The 25087-nt window shown below is 42.6% G+C and overlaps 1 protein-coding gene across 1 annotated transcript in view; it reads left to right on the top strand.

Moving 5' to 3' along the window:
* LOC134859009 (ankyrin-3-like) overlaps nt 1-25087 on the top strand; it is a 118777-nt gene that overhangs the window by 80849 nt on the left and 12841 nt on the right. The window contains 15 exon segments of the mRNA XM_063875280.1: nt 3871-3994; nt 5315-5326; nt 7616-7703; nt 9229-9338; nt 10370-10402; nt 11278-11502; nt 11862-12016; nt 12347-12558; nt 12790-12997; nt 13336-13432; nt 14238-14466; nt 14560-14685; nt 15046-15168; nt 15710-15736; nt 17371-17452. Of these exon segments, the coding sequence (XP_063731350.1) occupies nt 3871-3994; nt 5315-5326; nt 7616-7703; nt 9229-9338; nt 10370-10402; nt 11278-11502; nt 11862-12016; nt 12347-12558; nt 12790-12997; nt 13336-13432; nt 14238-14466; nt 14560-14685; nt 15046-15168; nt 15710-15736; nt 17371-17452 (1851 nt within the window).

Here is a 25087-nt window from a genome sequence, read left to right as displayed (position 1 = left end):
TGCTACTTCTGAATAGAAAATATCAAGGAAAAATCTGAATGCACACCATTTTTTGAAGAAATCTATTTAAAGACATTTCTTTTTAGCCGTTTTACCCTTGAATCGTGTTTTGATTTTCTAGTAAGTGTTTATTTCTATTCACAAACTGACACTGCTGATGTTATTTTCAGTGCAACTCATAAAAAGGCCTGCATTGACTAGGTTATATAATCCTGTCTCACTATAGGTAAACCTCAATAAATGACATTACATTAACGATAACAAAGTTAGGATCAGAATAGCCTCGGTAGCGCTGCCAGGTTTATGGAAACAGTCACACTGTTTCATGCTGCCCACTTAATTCCTCTGCCCTTTGTTTTGGAACCAGCGAGCCAACAGGCCTGTAAAATTGATGAGCTTGTGCATGGGCCGTTGCCTAGTGGACATTCGGGGGGCGGGGGTTGGGGTTGGAGTTTCTATGTCAGGTGATACAGCTAGACTCAACAAGTTGCGTACACACACATATCAGGTGATAAAGGATGAGTTTGCACTGTGGCTGTATGATGAAGATCCTCATTGGCATAACTATGATTCAGTGTGTTATCAATACCATGCAGGAGTTGTAAATAGGAGTATCCACGGCCTTGTGTACTCCACATAAACTGTTTATACCGTGCGCATAATACATCAACATTGTATTCGTGCAGTTCGGTACAAGGATATTCACTTTCAGAAAGCAGCAAAAGACCGGCTTCATATAGCCCGCAGCTTTCAGGCCTGCACTCCTTCATGTTTGTTGTGTATGTAAGTGTGTGTGTTCGAGGAAGTAAAGCGTTTCAACATCTCTGTTTAATCCTATATGGGGGAAGCCAATCCTATTAAGTTGTAGGTGTGAGGGACACTCCTGGTCTCTGGCTGTCATGTGTGTGTACATGTGCGTGCGCGTGTGTGTGTTTGTCTCCTCTCATGCTTTCTATGGAATACTATAGCCACTTATTGTACCATCTTTAGTGCAACTTAACTCCTGTCTTCTCAGGGAAGAGTATCTCGTAATCCCTTACCGGCATTAGAGTTTGTTACTACAGTTGGTACCCTAAAGGTCTTTAACTGTCAAATAGAGCTGCAATTTATGTACCGATTATAACTATTAAGTGCAGTAAGTCAATCTTTTGATAATCAATTAATCAGTTTAACAAATGAACAATTTTAATTTTCTAAGTCCAGTTTCTTACATTCACATAGTTTCTGGTTTCTTTACTCTATGACAGTATGGGTAATATGTTTAATCTATTGATGAATTGAGAAAATACATAAAACATTTCCCTTCAAGGAAAATAAACGTTAGTTGCAGCCCTTCTGTCCAACACATCTTGCATAATTGTTCTAACTTTACTTTATCTTGGGCAAGCTTTACTCGGTGTGTATAAGGAAGAGAAACGTTGCTCAATAATAAAGGCTAAAGGAGGGTGGTTATTTCATCATTATGTTAACCCCACTGCCAGTTTGACATGCAGCCAGGCTTCCTGAGACAGGAGGAGTATTCAGAGAGAGATTTCTTCTTTCTCCGTCTCTGTCTCATACTCTGAATTTCCCAAGCATTTGATCCAGCGACCTGTCAGCTGACTGCTCTCCACTGAGCGGTAAACACTCTCATTGAGCCTCCTGTTGACGCTCTTCAGTCGGAGTTTCTTGTGGATGCTGTTGAGCCGAAGGGAGCACGGAGACTTTCTCTCTTTAAATCCAATGGGATGAGCTTTTCTGAGCCTCCTGCAGGAGTATTAACCCCGGTGTGGCCGCAGATGGCTTTACTCCTACTCTTTCTGACCTGTAATGTGCACTGTTTTGCAGTAAGGAGACTCAAAAGTTAAAACAGTTTGAATTGTGGGACTTTCGGAATAGAGGGAGGGGGAGATGTGCGTAACAGTGGCAGACGCGCATTTTTGGACTTTGTGGAGTTAAGTGCGTGGGGTGAACAGAGGGCAACGTTTTCCATCAGCACCAGAAGCACTGAATGGACTACTTGATAGTCCTCACCTCTCACTGGATTAACTGGGGACGTTTCGCGGAGCATTAGAAAAACAGAAATACCTCAGGAAATATAAGAATAGTTGTGATCAGTATGGCTGCGTTGGAAAAAGGTAAGTCCTTCGAGCATCAGATGAAGTTTCAATGGATGGATTTAGATGTTTTGAAGGTTAAAATCTAAAAAATAAATAAATAAAAAACTAGAGGATCGATCGTAAATTGCAGACTGTGGAGAAGTTAAGGTTCACCAACTGTTGTATTTCCTTTTCAATGTATTGTAGTGATAGATAGTAATTCCAAAAGCTATTGGTTTTTTGTGGACATTTTTCTGCTGCGAAACATTGAGAGGTAGCCTATCTCTATAGAGAGTGTGTGTGTGTGTGTGTGTGTGTGTGTGTGTGTGTGTGTGTGTGTGTGTGTGTGTGTGTGTGTGTGTGTGTGTGTGTGTGTGTGTGTGAATCCGGGGCGGTGGTTCATGTGTGGTCGGCTTTCTTAACTTGAATGGGACCGTGATACATTAACAGCAGCGCGGAGTCAATTGTTTTCCAGTTTTGTCAAGTCAGACAGAAATAGCTGGAAAAACACCAGAAGTAATGTCCCAAAAGTTACCATCAAAATAAAAGCACAACACATGCTTAAAAAATACATACATTTTACTCTGACACGCAAACATGTTGATTGAGAAAAATATACTTAACAGAGATGAGTGTTTCTAAAAAAATATACATTAATTTATTAAATTGTAATTCCTTCTTGTAACTGGAAACACGCTGTTGTAAGGCACAGCTGTTTCATTTGTATTCATTTGCCTAATGTATAAAGATAAACACCATATGTTTAAAGCATTGTTTTCAGATTTGTCATTTTGGGTTAGTATTTGGCCGCACAGATCAACTGCATGACAGTTTTTTATAGGCCTTCATTCGGGTTGTAAACAGTAGACGTTCAACATTCAGAAATCATGGTGAATGTGACAACGTCCACCCAGACGTAGTACATCTATTACCAAAGTATTTTCCTAAGATAACTTTTAGGCGAATATTTAGTAAGCATTTACTTTTTTGAATTGATGTGAGCAGCATGTGTTAGCTTTTTTTTGTCTTAGTTGAGGTTTGACAATTAAATGCCTTTCACCAGTAGCTTTATTTTGGAATTTGACACCGGAAATGCTTAGTTTAATGTCGTCTAACTTGCCACTGTTGCTGGTGTGTGATCGGAGTGCGGCAGTATTGAAGGCAGGGGGAGGGGCTGCGGTGAAGGAGCACAGTGTTTGCAGGCAGGACAGAGCCGGACATGAGGGAGAAGGGGAAACACAGTAGCCGCTCCGCCGGCTTCATTGACCGGCGTGTCATCGTCCACCGGTCCGCCGATCGAGGTGCTGATCCGCACTCTCTGCCATTTCTCTGCTGTTTGTGCTCAGGCTTTTTGGGTCGCTGTTGAACCCTCTGCTGCACTCTGTGTTTGAGTGTTGTGAAAGCAGCTGCGTTTGGTTTTACAGGAGAGCTCCATATATACCGCAAAGTGGCTTTGCTGTTTATGGCATTTTTCTCTAAATGTATTTCTGTTTTACCTGTGAAACAGTCATGCATTGGCGCTGCTCAGTCTTCCAGCTTCATGTTGTAGTTGTTGTTGTTGTGTCAAAATGAATAGACAAAGTTGCAGTGGGCTATGCAGTTGCTGGGAGGTAGCCTATGTGGGGTTTAATAAATTATCAAAGGCCTCCTCTAAGTAACATAATCTGATAAGTGAGAGAGTGATGTCGGCAGTGTGGGCTTTTTTTCTTCATGAGATGCCGCATCGCCTCTCTTTGCCCGGATTGGCTTTTTGAGGTAACGGAGGATTTTATGATTTCATCCCCTCCACCAGGTGAGGATGCGATGACCGGGGACACGGACAAATACCTGCGGCCTCAGGACCTCAAAGAGCTGGGGGATGACTCCCTGCCTCAGGAGGGCTACATGGGTTTCAGCATAGGAGCCCGCTCAGCCAGGTAAGCACCTGTCATTTCTATTGCTAAAGTCACTGATGTTCTGGTGCAGTGCAGACAACTACTATTTCCGACTTGTCCTTAGAATATTGTGGCCACTGGCCAGAGTATGTTTCTATCTATTATCAATTCATGATGGTTGTTCACCCTATGGCAATGCTTTGGTATTTATATTGTTGAGTCTATGTTGGACTGAAATAGATCATATGATGTACAGCCCCACTAACACATACACACACACAACACACACACACATACACACAAACACACTCAAACAAAAACAGAATAACGGAAATCGCTAGCGATAGCATCTGGAAAGTTGCCATGCAATGATTCAACCTGACAAAATGATTCAGCGTTTTGTGTGGCCTCATTCAGACCCATGCAAAGATTACAAATGGGCCATAGTGTAACACAAGAGATACAAGCTGTCTCTGTGAACTGTGATGCCTTTGATACTCTTGATGAACAGCTGCACATCGGGATTCTCCACAGGCCTACCTAGCTACAGTTTCCAATAGTGGACAAAGTATGTTGTGGAAAACTGGCAGGCTCCAGTGAAAACACATCAGCAGCACTCACAGGAAGAGTGTTGTGTGGACGCAGTGTGTATTGTTGCCTCGCTGACAGATGGCAGACGTACTGTGATGGTTGGATTGATAAAAACAACTACACTAATGGTGGCAGGAAGCTGCTCCAATCAGCAGGTCTCAGCAAACAAGGGAGATATTCCATGTAAACAATGATGAGCCTGGTGTGTGGTTTATTGGAAAGAGTTTCAATTTGAATGTGGAAGTTATTGTAAGCAGTTAAACACATTTGGTTTTAACTGTAAGCAACAAGTTGAAGATTACAGTTTGGCTACTTTTTTTGCGGTATTTCAGGGTTCTCCAGAAATGTTATTATTGTGAGATATATTATAATCTCCATCTGCTACAGATGAGAGCGGCAAGCACAAAAACGGTTTACTTTGTAGTGTAACTGCATTATAGAATAGAAATGTTGCAGGGGTGTGTATTTAGTGCTTTGATATACTGTAATTATTGATCAATTAATGTTTGATGCTGAGCTACTTCTTTTCTTTTCCCTTACCTTTCTGTTTATGACATCGACATTGCATGGTTTGCTTTTTGACTGGGCTGCACACACACACTAAAAACTATAATCGCTTGTGCCTAGTCGTTGAGTGCAACCATGCAAAAGTACAGCTTCAATGTCATATGGGGGGAAAAGAAAGCCACATCCTGCTTGAATGTCTCCAAAATGCTTTGCTTTTCACTCTTCTATTTTGATCTTCTCCTTGCACCGTGTCCCTCATTCTAGCCCTAGACTCAGGTAAGAAAAGAGTAGTGGTTGTAGTAGTAGTTGTAGATGACATTAGCTTTGAATGTTGTCCCCCTCTCAACATGTGTACTACTGTTTAACCCCAACCCTTCACCCATCAAACCGCTAACCCGAACCACACGTCATTCATTGTGAATTGGTGTCATCCAGTGTTGCTGTTTGTGGTACCAGAGTTGTTGTTGCCGTGACGTGTTGTATTTTAAGATCGTCGCCCATTTTATCTGATCACCATCCTCCATATTTTCTCATCCGTCCTAAAAATCATCTTATCTTCCAAATGAAAATGTATTTATCTTTTCATCCAGGTGCTGGAAATAAGAAAATGAAAGCCACTCTTGTTTTATGCAGAGTTTTTTTTTCAGTTTGAGATGTGTGGACTCATTTTATAACTCTATGATGTGGCTTCTTTAAATGGCACTTAAATCATAATTTTGTAGTGCCACTGGGTGTAACTTCCAGGGATCAAACTCATCAGGTTGTTTAAAATCCACTCCCCATATCAACTCTATTTTATTAACAGTAATTGGACATTTATTCTGAATGATTCTGGATGTGAAATCATGGTTTGCAGAGATGGAAACTTCATGAGATTTCCCTGGATACATTTTGAAAGAATTAATAAATCATCAGATGCAGCCGCGCACAAACAACGACTCCAACAATTGCCTCTTTAGATTCACATAGACCTAGGATAATTTGAATATAATAAGAGATGTGAGAGAGAAATTAAACATATTTCTGGGTAATAAAAAGTGTAGTTTACAGCAAGGCAGACTTCCACAGTTAAATTATTGGAGTGTGGAAAGAGGAACAAAGGGGACAGAGAAGGATGGGGTTTGAGGAATTCAGCGAAGTAGAGAAAAAGTAAAACAAGTCTTCCATTGAGTAAACTGTCAGATAACCCAAGAGCAACAACAACTCTGAAATGGAGATAGTAGACAGAGGAAGAGATGATGGGACAGCTTTATGAAGAAGAAGTGCTGGGAGTTGGCATAACGTCCGGGTGTAGATGACAGACATAGGGGAGGACAGCCAAGATAATGAGCAGTTAGGAAGGAAATGGGAAAAAAGCTTGGATGTTTAGAAAAGAGGATAGACGGGAGGAAATAGAGGATGAAGCTGTGAAGAACAAACAGAGTCTGGCTGACAGGGGGGGTGGGGTTCTGGGGGTAGCACGATGCTGCCATGCCAGCGAGTCCATTCAGACCGTACAGAGTTGCTTGGTAACTTCGATGGTGGGGTAGGCAGGCTGTGCTGAATAAAGGGCTTCTCTCTGTGCTGAATAGTGTGCCCACTCAAACATGCTGAGCTCTGCATTTTATCCCCCCCTCGCTCACCCGTTCTCCCCCACCCCGCACACACACATAGATCACATCAATACACACATACAGTAGCACAGAGCTGTCAGCTTTGTCACTGGGATTGTATCTCTTTGAAAGACCCTTATTATTGCGCAACCATAAAAACTCATCGTATATTATTGATGCTGTTTGCCCAAAGCAGTGCGCAACATTTAACTCACTGTATCGTGACTGTGTGTTCGGCTCCTCCGTCTTGATCAAACCCCTGTAGCAAAAACAGCACAAGACAAAAAAAAAAAAACCCTGAAAGGAATCGGCACTGCATTGAGAGGATGCAAAAATAGGCACACGTCACCACACACAGCCGTACAGCCGACTGCAGCAAGACAGATAGAAAAAAGACCAGCGTCCCTTTTGTGTTTTTGCTTCTCAGAATCAGGTCTAGGTCAGCTGCTAATCTTAGACTAAAGTGATGTCAGTCCTCAAACACATGTCAAATTTAACTGAATCACTTTCGAGCAGACGTCATTTCTTAATACAGTCAAAACAAGGTTCGTACAAAAACAAATCCAGTCGGGCAGTCTATCATATTTCATCATTTAGACACTTAGTTACATCTGTGTTCGTGTTTCACATTAACCACACTGTTATAGAAGTATAAACAGCCGTCTGTTTTCTATCAGTCTGTTCCTCTTCCCTCTATCTCTAAATGCAAACAAAACTGACCTCACATTTCCATCTCTGAATAACCTGCTGCAGTATCTTACCCATGCTCAAACTGCGGGCTCTTCAGCCTCTCTCCCTCTATTTTCCACTTATGGACACTCTCCGTCCAGCCAGTAAAAGCACCTGGTTCCCTGGAGGTTGCATGTAGTAATGGATTCCTTGCTTTTTGTTTTATGTCGTGTTCCCCTGCCCGTCACTTGTTGTTGCCCACGGCACCGGGTTGCGTGGTAACATGTAGCCTCCGCTCCTTCAGTTCGGATAGGTCCAACACACTCAACCGGAGCTCCTTCGCTCGGGACAGTATGATGATTGAAGAGATTCTGGCGCCCACAAAGGACACGGTAAGACCATTTATCTTCATATTTTGTGTTTGATCTCCACACTCTTGCTATTTTAAACCATCTATACCCAGCCCTTTTGTTATTCTCTCACTCTGTTCACTGTTTCCTTCCTTGACAGTTTTAGTTGTCTGTTTTTCAAGCTTTGATGTCTCTCTCATTCCCAGGTGCATCTGTTGTGTTGTTATTGTCAGTGACTTAGGGAAAAAAACAGACTCTGTAGAAATAAAAGCAGGGTGGCGTTACTTGTCTTGCACAGAGGTCATAACAGAAGCAGTGTTGATGACATGCTTTCTCTCTGAAGTGCTGAGGGAGACGATATAGCACCTTGACGAAGAGTTATTCAAACCTAAGGGCTTCAGGAGGCCCCTCTTTGCTTCCTCAGGGAAAACGCTGTGTTTTACAGAGCCTGTTTCATGCCTGTTTTGGTGGTCAGGAACAAAAACAGAAACTGTAACCTCTTATAATAAACAATATATGTAATATAACTCACAATGTTCAATGACATCACCCAAGATTTAAACTAAACACAGCCAAAAAATGGACTTACCTCAACTCTCCTCTTTTACAAAACAAACAGAAGGTTTTTCCCATATTAAATTAGTGTTATAACTAATTGAAAATATACAAAAAGTCCAATTGTTTATTCTTCCTTGGTGGTCAGTTTAAGTTTCATGTGTACTATTTTCTGCTACATTTCAAAGATACAGTTTCATTTAGTTCAGGGATTGTTTGCCAGGATTGTAGGACCATCCCGTCCTTATAGAGAGCAGATCATGTTATCTTAGATGGAAATTGGATCCTTTTAGTGAAACAAAGCCCCATGAACTAATTTGTCTGGACCGCACGGTGCCATCTGTGTGACGTCTGAACTGTCTCTCTTCTCCCCTTAGCTTCAGAGTGTCTGTAAAGACATTTCCTACTTGGTTGACCCACTCAATAAGGTATAAAGCGTTCATGATTGTCCGACTCATTCGTCAGTTCACCATACTTCATTCAGTGTGGTCCAGCTCTCATTGCTCTTGGGTTTTGAGACGTTTGTTTGTTCGTTTTGGGTCCATTCCACTCTCATTTTATTCATTACTGGTGGTCTGTGTTTAGAGAATGGTCCTTCCCATGCTACTGTCCGTCTACATGATTTGATTTTCAAATGCATAATGGTTATAAGCTGGTTGGGTAGAAACAGATTGTGTGTTATCGAGGTGAGGACATGTTTGATAACCCAGATAACATTTAACAAAACATGCAATTGGGATAAAGTTCCACTGTCAAGTTTTTAAAAATTATACTAGAGATACAGAATGCCATCCCACATGTTTAGTTATTGGTGACACATTTTGTTCCGTGACGTGCATAACTCATGGTGTCTGGAAAAAAGAATAAGCCGTTATTAAAAACTCGCTATTTGTTCTGTCCTTTTATTCCACCTTGCTATTTTTTCATCTCCCATCTTTATTTGCCTCCCTATCGCTGTTAAACGTCCTCTTTCTTTGCCTTATCCTTCCTCCCTGCTCTTTTCCTCTCCCAGCACCTGGCTGTGACCAGAGACTACAGCACCGAGTGTATGCGGCGCTACAGCTGGACTCCGGACACCATGGACCACAGCCACAACACCGTGTCCAGCCCCATTCACTCTGGGTAAGAACAGCTGCCCTGCCTCAGCCCAAATATCAAGATACATCTGCCAGCATGCACACACATGCACTACAAACTAGGACTGTCACCCACTTAAGAAATGTCAGTCCACTTATTGATTAGTGGATTTAATAAAATGAGTTTCTACACAAAGAATCATCCAGAATAACCAATGAAAATCCTGTTTTTACTAGGGATGTGCTGTTAAGATTCTTGGATCATTTAGCATCAAAGAAGCTGATAAAATTACTACTGGACCAAATAAATCTTAGTAAACTTTAACAACCTAGAGAGGCAGCCCTTCTACATGCAAAAGCTGCATGAATATCCTCATATCTATTGCATAAATGGCACATTTTCTACGCACACAACTGCTGTGTTGTCTTTTGTTCTCCCCAAAAGAGTCAATATTCAGCAGACCCTGCAGCACTGATGCAGACATGATGCAGGGCTGTGGGATTTCTGCAGTGCTGCTACTGTACACATTACATTACAGCAACAAAAGAAACACTCTGTCCTCTAAAGCTCTCATGTCATACCATAAGTCTAGAGACAAAGTCCAGGCATCACCCTCCTGTTCACTGACGTCAGCTCTATTTCTGTCATCACAGAAACAAAGTACAGACTCCGTGTGAGCTCATTGTGCTTGTCTCGAGCGTTTCATTTGGATAGAAGTGATAAAATGTTACTCTTTGACGCTCACTTTGAATATATGACGTTAAATGCCAGCTGTATATAAACAGAGAACTTCATTTAAGGCTTAATAATTGACTTAGTGTTTTGCTTAGAAAACCTGGGATCTGTCATGTCCAGTTTTAGTTGACTCATTATTACATTTTGTGTGTGTCTGTTAAGTTATATATTATTTAGTCTGTTGTCCCTTCTTCCCCTTGGTTTTCCACCCCTGTAGTTTTGAATATTTCTCTCATCTTCAGTAGTGACGGCAGATCCCAACAGTGATTGTGAATCTTTGATACTAAAACTAGATTTCGGGGGTTTGCCTCCTGCATTGCCTCCATGTGTTTATTTTGCAGCCTCTCCTCCCCGCTCCCTCAGTATGACTCCAGGTGATGACTGCTGCTTTCACCTACGATGCTGCAGTGATGTCTCCCACTCCTCCCCCCCTTCTCTCTCCCTTCTTCACCTCATCATTCTCTCCTCCCCTCTTAGCCTCCTCCACTCTGTGCTCGTCTCATCCGTGTGGTGTGGTGTTTCATGTGCACTCCTTAGATATTAGAAGTGTTAAATCAACGCGTTCGGGAGGTTTTCATCTGTCTTTCTCTCACAGTGCACAGAAAATTACATTTCCCCCAAAACCTTTCAGGAATTCAGCGTTTCTGCTAATATACACTATAGAAAAAGACAACACTATACATAACACAGCCCATTTTAGCTTTAGCTTTAAGGATTGATCATGCAGAATACATGTTTTGCTCTTCTCCATCCTCCCTCATTTCCTGTGTCAATGATTATATTAATGGGATGCCATATATGCTTTCAATTTGAAGACACATCACATATTAATTACATTAACCCTATCCTGGTGAAACATCTGTGCAGGTGTTTAATATTTGATCACTGAATGCTGCTTTAGAGGACCTGAAACTTTGGCAACAGTCTCACCTTCCGCCTCATGAATGGAAACTAAACTTTCTGCGACTTTATGAGCACCCTGTTTAGTTTCAGACAGTGCTTAATGTCGAGGCTAGTGAAGGAGAGAACTGCAAACTTTCAGAACTCAAAGCATTGTTTTTCTGCTTTCTATCATTCTCTCTGTCTCTTCTCTTTTTGTTTTTTCTCTCTTTTCCTTACTTTGTTTTGGTGTACGGTGATCACAGCATGGAAAAACGTCTTCTTTATTAGTTTCCGTGGAATGACTTCTGTCTTTCTCTCTCTCTGGCTTTGTGTTTAATTTCTCTAACATCATTTGTTCACCTTGCAGGTTCTTGGTCAGCTTCATGGTGGATGCCCGTGGTGGTTCCATGAGAGGCAGCCGCCACAACGGCATGCGCATCATCATCCCTCCCAGGAAGTGCACGGCACCCACGCGCATCACCTGCCGCCTGGCCAAGAGGCACAAGCTGGCCTACCCCCCGCCCATGGTGGAGGGAGAGGGTTTAGTCAGCCGGCTGGTGGAGGTCGGACCAGCTGGGGCTCAGTTCCTGGGGTAGGACGCTTGGGATTCATTTTATGATGCATTGCAGTTTTCAGGGAACAAATCAAAGGGGATATTTTCTGATAAACTGTGCTAGGGAAGCTTTAAAAGCTACCAATAAGTTCACATTGGAAGAAGGTGAGGCATCTGAGGGAGAAATATAGTTTGCTTAGCTAAAGCTTCTAAGCTACTTTCCAAATTGACAGTTTCTGTGTGTAGTTGAACTACGAGTTTAATTACATACATTTAACAACCAATGATCAGAATGGTCGATGGTGGCCAATGCCGTTATTTAACTCTTCAGCTGCCCTAAACATTATGGTTTGTTTAATCATTTCCTGAGATGAATTCCATTCTACTTTCTCCTTTAGACCTGTGATCGTGGAAATCCCCCATTTTGGTTCCATGCGGGGGAAAGAGAGGGAGCTGATTGTGCTGCGGAGCGAGAACGGCGACACGTGGAAGGAGCACCAGTCTGACGCCAGACCGGAAGACCTCATTGAGCTGCTTTCTGGAATGGATGAAGGTAAATCAAAGGTTATTCAGTGTGGCCCAACAATAGTTGCCAATGATAATTAGTACAAAGACACTTTAATGCGAAGTGAATGGATGAAGGTGAACTTGAACCACTTAGGAATACCTATACTACACGACCCAGGGCTATGTGTCAGCTGGTGTCCTAGAAAAACAGATTTTCTCTGCAGGACATGTTTAGCCTACTTAATGTCCTTTTTTGTAGTGACCCTTGCCAAATGTCATACCTTTAATAGTATCTAACATAAACATATTTATAAAGTCAGACTTCGTATTTAGTGATCATAACATGTTGTGTACAATCCCTTATGTTCTGTCACAGAGCTGGACAGTCCCATTGAGTTGGAGAAGAAGCGCATCTGCCGCATCGTCACCAGCGATTTTCCTCAGTATTTTGCTGTGGTGTCACGGATCAAGCAGGAGTCGAACCACATGGGTCCGGATGGAGGCATGCTGTCCAGCAGCACCGTGCCCATGGTCCAGGCCTCGTTCCCACAAGGAGCACTCACCAAGAGGATCCGTGTCGGCCTGCAGGTACAGCAGCACTTACAGTACAGCAGCACTTCTGAATCAGCTCAAATTCGGTTTCATGACTCAGCTTTTCTGTCGCAAAGACTGTCCACTGACCTATTATTTATTTATACTCGAGTCCAGTCCTCCTCACATGCCTGAACCATTTAATTTCAGAGAAAGTTCAGGGAAAGTTTGACTAAACATTTCTCAAAGATTCATCGACAACCTATTTATTGTTCTTCCTGTGTTTAGGCTCAGCCGGTGCCAGATGACATGGCGAGGGCGATCCTCGGAAACAGAGCAACGTTCAGTCCCATCGTTACCGTGGAGCCCAGGAGGAGAAAGTTCCACAAGCCGATCACGATGACCATCCCTGTGCCGCCTAGATCGGCAGAAGGGCATCCCAGCGGGCACCGAGGTGACACCGCACCCTGCCTGCGTCTGCTCTGCAGCATCACAGGCAAGTACACCTCTCAATAACTAAAGCATGACATCATAGCACCTCTATCCAAAAGGCTTCTGCACGACTAGCATTCATTTATTTAAATTAGTCATTGTGTTCTTAGATGCTAATACATTTTATTCGTGACAACAGACATCGTTTTTTTGTCTTTAATTTAACACGAGACAGAGTTACTAACTCCCTAGCCGTGGGCACATCAGTCCTACTTTGAAGTGAAAAACAGGTCGATACAGGGAAGATGAAGAGCTGAGAAGATAAAAGGATGGGGATTACAAAAGCCAGAACACAAGGTTGGAAAGGCACTGAGCTCATCTTTTGGCCCTTGTTTCATGCAGGAGGGACGTCCCCCGCCCAGTGGGAGGACATCACAGGGACCACACCGCTGTCCTTTGTAACCGATTGCGTCTCCTTCACCACAAACGTGTCGGCCAGGTGAGAAGCAAACATGTGGTACTGGCTCCAAGTTTAAAGGGTTACCGTTTTTCAGTGATTTTTATCAACCAAGTGTTTAAGTTACAAAAGAATTTACAGATTTATCTCTAATAAAACAATAGTTTGAAGCAGCTTTGGTCCTACCAAGGAAAAAATACCACATCTCAGTAGTACTAGAGAGCAATCAGAAGTTGGCAATGAATCCCAGAGTCCAGAGGGAAAACTGAATGACAAATATGTGCTCTAGACAGACATTGATTTTGTCTGACTTCAACATCTCCTTTCCCCCATCCTCTCCTTTCACTGCACACATACGGAGGGCAGTTCCCTTTTTGTCTTACTCTAATGCTTTGAACCTTACCTATTTCGAGGTTTTGTTTATTCTAGTTTCTCTCTTTAGTATGCAAACAGCGCCTGTATTCTCACATGATTAATCTTCCCTACACATTGACTCAAGTGGTACAAAGTCATCTTGACCATGACAGTGTTGAGACATGCCTCTAAAATGACCTCAGTCTTGGTTACATTACACAAACCAATAAACGCTTATTCTAACTAGATTGGGATCATGTGGTCAGTGTGCAGCTTGATATTAACTGACCTTTGGTACTCTGTAATTAGATTACTACAAAGCTGTCATGTGTTTGTGTTCACCCTTCAGAGAAAAACCCAGCTCATTTGATTTATTGCTTTCTGCCTTTAATGTGAAATGCAAAGTACCAAACTAGGCTGTACATCATCGTAATAAAGGCCAAATTGTTCCCTTGGCTGACTGTCCCTTTTCCCTCCGATGCGTCCTCCACAGGTTCTGGCTCGCAGACTGTCACCAGATTCCTGAGACGGTGAGTCTAGCGTCTCAGTTATACCGGGAGCTGATCTGCGTGCCGTACCTGGCCAAGTTTGTGGTCTTCGCCAAGATGAACGACGCAATCGAGGCTCGTCTGCGCTGCTTCTGCATGACGGACGACAAGGTGGACAAGACCCTCGAGCAGCAGGAGAACTTTGAGGAGGTTGCCCGGAGTAAAGATATCGAGGTGGGGTTGTGTAAAGAATACTCTGACAAATATAAAATAATCCATTTTGTGTTTTATCAATCACATATTTTTGTGGTTAATGTACTTCTTTAGGTTCTCGAGGGCAAGCCTATTCACGTGGACTGCTATGGCAACCTGTCCCCTCTCACCAAAAGTGGGCAACAGCTGGTTTTCAACTTTTACTCCTTCAAGGAAAACAGACTTCCTTTCAACGTGAAGGTATCAAATATACCCTCTCTCTCTGAATGCATTTAAAGTCTCATTGTGATGTCCTTTGCAAATGTTCTCATTCAATTAAATGATGGCAGAACTGTCAGATCCCCCTCTCCTAATTGGCTCAACATTTATAGCAATTTGCCTCTTGCAGTAAATGTTGTTATTCTTCTCAAAGCAACTCACTATAACTCAACTTTTGTCTTTTTACACAAATGGCAAATAAATTGACTCTGCCTGTTTTATCCTACAGATTTACTGCAAGTGGCAATAGTTAAGGTTGAAGTAAATGGAGAAAATTGGGGTTGTTTTTGAAATTCTTTCTCATGGTCAACTCGTGATGATATCTTTTTTTGCCGTCCTCAGATCAGAGATATGGGCCAGGAGCCCTGTGGCCGCCTCTCCTTCCTGAAGGAGCCAAAATCCATCAAAGGCCTTCCACAGACTGCCATATGCAATTTGAATATCACACTGCCAACCCACAAGAAGGTAAGATCCCTATGTTTGAATTGCTCACCTGTTTAGGCCATATCATACCATCTACATGTAAATGAAATTGAAAAACAGAGAGGGATGTTGTCCTGACATGGAGAGGAGCCAATGAAGTTCATTTGGTCTAGAAAGGACTGCCTGCTGCTTGTGTCTTTTATTAGTGTTAAAGCCTGTGCCAGTCATAAGACCCCACAACGTACACATGCAGCCACACATGCACACCGTGCTTTGGTCTATTGCCTGGCTCACTGTGGGTTCATTAGAAGTGTGCAAGAAGACGACTCTTCTCATTTGTTTGTTTGTTGTGGTATTGATTGATCACAAGAAACTGAAATTATTTTGCTTTTGCTTTTGTTATGTTGCTGTTTATTTTTGTATTAATCCCATAGGTTATTTCTGATGCCGTTTGTTGTTTTTGCTGCTCCATTTTCACCCCCTGATTTTTTTTGTATTCCCGCTTCCCCGCTCACTATAACGTCCCCGCTCTCCATTGTGTCATCTCTCTCCTCTCCTGCAATGCATCTTGGAAAAACCACAGGATTTGGAGTCTGATCCTGATGATGAGGTAAAACAGATTCTTCATCATCACATGGAACTGCTTCTTCTTTGTCGTCCTTTTTGTTGGCTTTACTGCAGTAGTACATATTTTGTCTCTGTACTGTTCCTTGGTGTAACCAATGCTTCTGACTGCACGTTTTCTTTACACAGCTACGTCATTGCTGAAGTGACCCCGTGTAGTGCATGAGTGGAAATGGCAGTTATTTTAATCAGCAAGGATTTATTTATTATTGTCTTCATCCCAAAGTGCAGTGGAGCCAATTGCTGTGCCACACCTCAGCTTGTTTTTCATCCCTATCTTCCTTTCCATACATGTCCAACAGGAAACCACCATGTCTCCATCTATACTATTAACTCATAGGAAGTTTCACACAGGACTATGGTACCTTTTTTCAGCTACAGATGAAACCCTAACCCTTATCATGTGTCTTCTTAGTCATTGTTTTGTTGTATTTGGGGTTTCCTTTATCTACCCTTGTCCGTGGCTTGTGTGTAACAGGGAATACTAACTCTCTCAGCTGCATGCTAAAACATTTATAGATTCATTAAAGGGAAATAAGCTTTATTTTATTTCTTATTATTAACATTATATGTAGTGATTAAGTGATGTAATCCTTCAACATATATCAACCCACTCCCGAGATAAAATGTTAATATCGGACGATTCGGAACCCAGATTATTAAACCCGATTGTGTCCAGTAACAGCAATTTTACAACATTCAACATAAACATAAATTTAAAACCATAAATATTTTAGTTGTGGGTTGGATGCTTGATTATAAATTGGGACATTTAAATGATGGTTTACTTATATAATGATGTATTGCTCAGATAATTAAAATGTAGTTGAATATGAATGCTACATTTCTTCCAGTGACAAAAGCAGCACACCTCCGGTACCGTACCGTCACGGTATGCAACTTAAGAGTTGTTTCAGTAATCACCAATAAACATAGAATAAAAAGAGCACAAGCAAATCTCAGCCAAACATCACAAGTGTGAACCGTTTCAGAGGACCAAATCACAATTGATTTCCTGAGGCCAAACTCTGATCACTGGAATGAAAGGTGGACAACCTAAACCAACATTCATCACGCCAAGCTCCACTCCTTTACCTTTCACCTCGTTACACACATGAACATAATTCCGGGAGAATGGGCTGAGGTCCTACTGTCCAAATATCGAAATTGACACAATTACGAGTTTTTTAAAGAGGTCTTCTTTGTCACCACATTTGACGATCTGAGGACTGCGTCTTCATGTTAAGAGGGTGTCTGTTTAACTCACAGTACCTTCAACTGGGAGTTGGATTTTGCCCATACTAACCCCTTACTAGAGTAGGCCATAAAGAAAAGCACATATTGCCTATAGTTATGACATTGAGAAATGCAGTGAATGAAGGATGCAGGGAAACAGTCCATTACTCTCCAGAGAAGACACCACAGTACACCTGCAGTGCCTCCTTGTGCCAGTACTAACAGCATGTGCTGATTCACTAAAAACAAAAACACAGCATTCGTGCACTGCAGTATTTAAGTTAACTACTTAACATTATTTAGACCTCATTCTGAAAAATCAGAATCACATTTCACCATATTTTTTATGTTAAAGCATCTTTTGTTCTTTTTTGTTTGTTTCAGACTGAAAAGCCAGAACGACGTCATACCTTTGCCTCCTTAGCTTTGCGTAAGCGCTACAGCTATTTGACCGACCCAGCAGCGAGTGAGTTTCCCATTTTTACCTTATATGAAATTTTTCAATTGATTTCAGATATTTATGTGATTTGATTAGCTTTAGTCTCTAAAGGTCCCTTTATATAGTGTGCGTATTTTCTTTCATATAGCGAAAGTATAGAGGGAAATCTACCTGACAACTTGTTCATCAATCATTTATTCTATTCACCTGACACAAACTCTTTAATCATATGTCATTCATCAACCATCTGCATGGTTTACTGTGTGTTACGCTTTGCTTACCCACCCCATGTTGACAAAAAGTCTCCCTGTTTCAACGGTTATGTTATCCTACATTTGTGGAAACACTGGGATTCAATGTCTGTCTGTTCATTTATCATTTGAACAACAAATGTTTTGATTCATGTTGAATAAAATATTATTTTAAATTGTTCTCATTCCTTTGGTGGCCATTTCACTCTTATTGGCTTTATGATTGTGTGCGGCTGTGTATATCAATGTGGTTACAGGTTGCACTTTACATTAACTTGATTTCCCCTACTCTGAGACTGACTATGTAAGATAGTGTTTTAGGGGGAATTTAGATTTTCTACTTTGTGTATTATCAGTAATTTGAAGTCATTCAAATCCTGGGGAATTGTCTGTGTTTCATTATTCAAGCCTTGACCATTCAAGTCTTTTCTGAAAAATAGTATTTTGTTGACAATCATGATATGATTTAAAATATATTGCATTGAGAAATGCCGATTAAACAGAAAAACACACAGGCAATTTAAATATGACTTTAATTGCAGAGCATTCTGAAAAGCATGAATGGCTACTTTTCCCTTTTTGTGAAGTGCAACCTCGTATTTTATTTTAAGACCAAACAAGTAAAGTGTATTTTGTTTACTAATGCTATACACTTGTGGGGTCATCTCTGGCATTGAAATGAACTAAATGAAAGGTTAAACACATGTCAATCAAACATGTACTGTAAAAGACACTGTTGCAAGAAGGCAAATAGATTTAAGCACATCAAAAGTCAATGGAATTGTATTTATTGTTTATCATGTCATTTTATGTCAAGTCTACCATATGTCAACATTTTTGTTCAAATACATGCTCTGTTCTTTATCAGGTGTGTTTTTTCATTAGTCACTGATTTTAAGACCATCATTTGTCATATCATCCTGGAATGTTTATATAGGGGCCTTTATTACAATTCATGTCTAAAACAAATGTTCTTGATGCAGTGAATGTTTCTGACTGACTCAAATTTCTCTTTCTGGTTTTTATGTATTATTTCAAATTATTTCCGTTACTTTTTATTTTGATTTCCTTATTGCTTTTGATTTAAATTATTGTTGAAGAAACAACTGATCGGAGCTCGCCGAGAACACAGCCTTCTAGCTACCCTCACAAACCTGTCTTTTCAACGAGATCTTATCAGGCGTGGTCGCCTGTTCCTGTCGCCGTCGCTAGCCAAGCCAAGTCTGGGTTTGGCTCCCTCTCCAGTTCATCATCCAACACGCCCTCTGCCTCTCCATTAAAGTCTGTCTGGTCCATCAACTCTGCCTCCCCCATCAAGACCAACATCCCCGGATCACCTGCCTCTTCTGTAAAGTCAGTTAGTGACATGGCCTCTCCCATCCGATCTTACAGAACCATCTCCTCTCCTATAAAAACGGTAGTCCAGCAATCTCAGTACCCAGTCCAGGTCTGCCCCAGCCCCCTGGCCTCACCATGTAGAAGCACCCCAGATTCTACGTCAATGAAAGGACTGGCCGCGTTGTCTGCTAGGACTTCCCCTATAACTGTCTCTGCAGGAGGAAGCCCTCTTCTTGAGAGAACATCGATAAGCTTGACCCCACCAACCTCTCCCAAATCATCTTTGAGTATGTTCAGTTCACCCCTTCCATACAAGACTGTTATGGGGGGGTCCAGTGGCACAGCACCGTCCTCTTCACCCATAAAAACAGTCCCTGGTCTTTCCTCTGTACGTTCCTTTGCCTCCGACGTCACTGGTCCTGCAAGAAACCTTTTCTCATCTCTTACGTCACCACTTAAATCCAACACTCCTCCAAGTGCTGCCGCTCTTATTAATGGAACTGTGTCGCCTACACAGTACCGTTCTTCCTCCCCAACATCTCTTCTCGCAAGCAGTCTTCAAGAGAGAATACAAGCCACCACCAATGCTGCGACCACAAGCGTCAATGCAGCCTTTGATGAGGTCGAAAAAACATTTAATTCTTGTTCTGCAGGCTATGGCACTCTGAAGTCGTTGTCTTCTTCTCCATCCTCCTCATATCAGTCAATTAGATCATCAGCTTCTAATTCCCTTTACGCCTCTTTGAGATCCCCTCCTAACGCCACCACTGCTGTAACATCCAGTACAATGACTGTTCCAGTTTACTCAGTTATTAACGTGCTGCCAGAGCCTCAGTTCAAAAAGTTACCTGAGGTTTCCAAGTCTGCTGCTGCTCTTCTGTCTCCGCGGAAGACAGTCCCAGTTGAGGTGAATGCTCACATGCAGTCTTCCTTTGCCAGAACTCTTTCCCCAATAAAAAACCCTAATTTTCCTCCTGGCCTGAAATCTAACACTACATCAGCACTATCATCCAGCCAAGAGATTCTGAAGGATGTAGCCGAAATGAAAGAGGACTTGATACGAATGTCAGCCATTTTGCAGACAGACCCAAATTCCACAGCCAATAAAGGATTTCAGTCTGATTCTGCCAAAGAGGCTAAGATAGAGGATGAGGAGCCATATAGAATTGTGGAGAAAGTAAAGCAAGATTTGGTAAAAGTGAGCCAAATCCTTACTAAAGACGCTGTGAAAGATGGTAGGGCTCTCCATGCAAGGGGTTCTTTGGACGACATACACTTCTCAAAGGTACAAGTTGAACAGCCTCCAAGCAACTGGAGCTATCCGCCAAGATATGAGACTGTGGTTCCTCAAGCAAAATCGAAAACAATACCAGATAGAGATTTCAATCTTTCCAAAGTAGTTGACTACCTGACCAATGATGTTGGGAGCAGCTCTTTCTCCAAAATGCATGAAACAAAGCATAAAGCAGATGAGGGCAAGAGAGAAGGAGAGGGCAAGGAGAAGCAGAAACGTGTCTTAAAACCCACCATAGCAGTTCAGGAGCATAAGCTCAAAATGCCTCCAACAAACATGCGCTCTTCACCTTCAGACAAAGAGATCAGTAAAGTAGCAGATGCGCTCTTTGGAGCAGACACTGTTCTAGACTCACCTGATGATATCTCACATGAGCAAGATAAAAGCCCCCTCTCAGACAGTGGCTTTGAGACCCGCAGTGAAAGGACACCCTCTGCTCCTCAAAGTGCTGAGGGAATGGGTCCCAAGGCCCTTTTTCAGGATATCCCAGTTCCCCCAGTAATCACTGAGACTAGGACTGAGGTTGTACATGTTATCAGGAGCTATGAGCCCCCAGAGGATAACAAACAACCTGCAATGGAGGATGCTCATCCTGTCAGATATATTGATTCAGATTTTAAAGGGCATCTAGCCACATCAAGTCCAGATCAGAATAAATGCTATTCAATAAAAGTCAGCCCTGATGAAGATCCAATGGGAAAAGGAATGAGGGTAAAGGAGGAGACTCACATCACTACAACTACCAGGATGGTGTACCACAAACCACCTGGCAAAGAAGCAGCATCGGAGCGGTGTGAGGAAACAATGTCTGTGCATGACATAATGAAGGCTTTTCAGTCAGGCAAAGACCCTTCCAGAGAGCTGGCTGGACTTTTCGAACACAAGTCTGGCAATGAGGAAACCTCTCAAAGAGTCCTCGAGGACATCTCCAAACCTAAAGTTGAAAGAATAATTGAGGTACACATTGAAAAAGGCAATAAAACGGAACCAACTGAGGTCATCATCAGGGAGACAAAAAACCATGCAGAGAAGGAAATGTATTACTACCCAGGGAATAGACAGGAAGAGGAGGAGCCTGAGGAATCACTTCCAGTGTACCTTGACTCCCCCAGAGTGAACACACCCATGTCACAAGAGGAAGACAGTCGCCCTAGTTCAGCCCAACTCATGGCAGATGACTCTTATAAAACACTTAAGCTACTTAGCCAGCAATCTGTTGAGTACAATGATGATGAATCATCAGAGCTTAGGGGAGAATCGTATAATTTTGCAGAAAAAATGCTACTCTCTGAGAAATTTGACCAGTCTCATTCAGACACAGAGGAATATCTGAGAGACAGGTCTCGCTTCCACTCACCAGACAGAAGCAGTAGCAGTGAGGGTAGATCAGGTGGGCCGAGGACAGAGTATGTCTTCAGGTCGTCGAGAAATGTGTTTGACAAATCTGGAAGAGTGGCAAATGTTGATGATAACTTTGACAAACTAACACTTTTGCAGTATTCGTCTGAGCCTGGTAGTCCAAAGCAATCAGTTTGGATGCGTGTGTCTGATGATAGACAGAGTAAGGATCGAGAACAGCTTACCTACGAGGACCGAGTGGACAGGACTGTAAAGGAAGCAGAGGAGAAACTCAGTGAGGTATCTCAATTCTTTCGAGATAAAACAGAACAGTTAAATGATGAGCTCTCGTCTCCGGAGAAGAAGTCTCGAAGACCAGACTTCAGAGAGTCACGGTCGGGCCCGAGTTCTACACACAGCAGTCCAGAGAGGTCAGGTTATAGAAGTGGGGCTAGTGGGGAAGAGTGGAGCAGAGAAAGGCTTAGAGACAGATTCAGCTCCAGTGATAGAAAATGCGCAAGCTTACCTAGTAGTCCAGAGAGGAGAGTATTGATTCACTACAGTGATCCAGACCCTAGAAAACAAGGAGATGGTCAATCACAGGGAAGCACAGGTGAAAGCCCTAAACCTTTTCAAATGTCTTCCTCCAAAGTTAGTGCAGTGAGGCTGAAGTTTGAGCAAGAGGCTCAAAGGCAAGATAGGAGCTCTCAGGGTGGCCAACATTCAAATCCCCCTATTAGAAAACTTCAGGAAAGTAAGCTACCAGTGTATCAGGTGTTCGCAGGGCCAAACATTCCAAAAACACCAGACAGTCCGGGAAACCAGAGAAGATGTTTAGATAGTGAATCAAATAAGTTCTCACCCAAGCATGAGACCAGTGGAAAAGACCAGGAAGATAAAAAGTTATTCAAAGCATGGGAGACCCAAGACTACGGAAAGTATAAACCCCAATCTCCCAAATTATCTCATTCTTTAATCCATGATTCGATGAAAGATGGCAATAATAGTGATTCCCAAAGGCAAGAAACCACTAAGAAAATAATATACACAGAATTCGTTGTCCACGAAACTCCAAATAGCAACGATGGTCTAAAAAAAAACTCGGAATCGCAAATTCCTTTAAGAAAGCCTTCTAATTTCTCTGAAATTCAAAAGTCCACCACATTAAAATTAGATGCCACTGTTGAACAGGAAAGGGCAGGGTCTCACATACCTACTTTAGCTAGAAGTCGGTTACACAGTAGCTCTGACTCCAACAAGTCTACTCATGGATCATCACTAGGAAAATCAACAGACTCATCAGACGGTAGCCTATCAAATGTAGTGTGTAACGGTGTTGATGGTGACCAAGCAGATTATTTGGATGAAATAACTCCTGTAGTTGTCAAAGAGGGTTTCAAAGATATTAAACCCCTACCTGTGTATGTTAGCATCCAAGTCGGAAAGCAGTATGAGAAAGAAACAGCCTCTGGGCAGCTGGGAACATACAAAAAGATAGTAAGCCATGAGAGTAGGACAGTGCATGAGACTAGGGGTGCATTTTACACTGTCAAGCAGCCGTCTCCATTTCCTCAAGGAAGTCCAGAAGGTGACACTCTAGAACAAGTGACTTTCATGGACAGCTCTGGGAAAAGTCCTGTTACACCTGAGACACCAAGCTCAGAGGAGTCGAGTCTGGTCTCAAAAACACCAGAGTCTGTGATAGGTTTCATGTCTGGCCTGCCAAGCCCTATCCCAGAGGAATCAGAGGAAGAAGATGGGAAGACCTTCATCTACAAGGGGCCATCAAAAGAAAAATCCAAGCCAGCTTTCTCAGAGAATCACAGTAGAAAACAGGATGCAGAGAGACAGAAGTCAAAGGAGAAAAGAGTGGCTTATATTGAGTTTCCACCTCCTCCTCCTTTAGAGGCAGAGCAGTCCGACCCTGAGAAAAAGGGGTCTTGTGCTTCTTCTGAGGCAGAGACAGAGATGATTGAGGTTAACCTCCAAGAGGAGCATGATAGGCACCTCTTAGCGGAGCCAATCATCAGGGTCCAGCCTCCGTCCCCTGTTCCCCCTGGAGCTGATAACAGTGATTCCAGTGATGATGAGTCTGTCTTCCACCCCATCCCTATCAAAAAGTACACCTTCAAAATGAAAGAGGAGGGAGATAAATGCCTGAAATCAAAGAAATCTGAGAATGATGGCAATGATAATGAGTCTGGGATCAATGGTGTTGTAAAGGAGGAGGATGTTGACTTTGAACAAAATGGCAATGACCAGTCAATTACTGACTGCTCCATAGCAACCACTGCTGAGTTTTCACATGACACAGATGCTACTGAAATAGACTCTTTAGATGGGTATGACCTTCAGGATGAGGATGACGGGCTGAGTGAGGACCCTAAAACATCTAGTATGTCCATTGATGGAAAAACAACAGACCGCTCATTTAATCAGTCAAAGCTTGAAGTGATAGAGGAAGAGAAATTTGAGGATGGCGGTGAGAATGGAAAGACTAAAACCAACACATCGTCAACCAGTGGAGATGAAAAAGATTATACCCTCGAAGGAAGACATCCAGAAAGACAGAGCTTTGCAGATAACTACTTTGGCTACCAACTTGAAGAGGAGCTAAATTCCACCTTTAAAACGGTTGCTACCAAAGGCCTGGACTTTGACCCCTGGTCTACCAAGGGGGGTGATAATGATGGAGTTTTTGAGTCCAAAACAAGAGACGATGATCCAAAGCCTTTTGGTTTATCGGTGGAGGACAAATCACAAGCTACAACACCTGACACAACCCCCGCTCGAACGCCGACTGATGAGAGCACACCGACTAGTGAGCCTAACCCCTTCCCGTTCCACGAAGGGAAGATGTTTGAGATGACGCGCAGTGGTGCTATTGACATGAGCAAGCGGGACTTTGTTGAAGAGAGGCTTCAGTTTTTCCAGATTGGTGAGCATTCCTCTGACCCTAAAACAGGGGAAAAGGGGAAAGGGGGCAAGATCCTGGGGGTAAATTCCTCTCAGTCAGGGGAGAGGGCCACTGTAGATGGCATGGTGAAGGTTATAGATACTACCACAGACAGCAGCACAACACCAACAACACCAGCAGCAACAACAGCGAAATGCAGCACTGCACAGCCTGGCAGTGACCCTGGCTATACCGGTACTGACGCCCCCACCTGTGAAGCCATAGCTGAGACCGCCTCCTCATGCACAATCACAGCCTCTAAGGTTGATCCCAAATTACGCACTCCTATTAAGATGGGCATAACTGCTTCTATAACTGTGAAAAAGGACTCAGGGGATCTCACCGATTGTAAAGCTGAGATGTCAGAGGGTCAGATTGTGCCAGAATACATCAGTATAGAGGGGCAGAGTACAGAGAGCCAGACTAGCAGACAGACAGAGCTCAAGCTAGAGATAAGAGATTTCCCTACTGAAAACTGCAACAAC

This window comes from Eleginops maclovinus, chromosome 22, assembly GCF_036324505.1.
Source record: "Eleginops maclovinus isolate JMC-PN-2008 ecotype Puerto Natales chromosome 22, JC_Emac_rtc_rv5, whole genome shotgun sequence".
Taxonomy (NCBI): Eukaryota; Metazoa; Chordata; class Actinopteri; order Perciformes; family Eleginopidae; genus Eleginops; species Eleginops maclovinus.
Note: the sequence above shows the minus strand (reverse complement) of the source record. Positions and strands in the feature narration are given on the sequence as shown.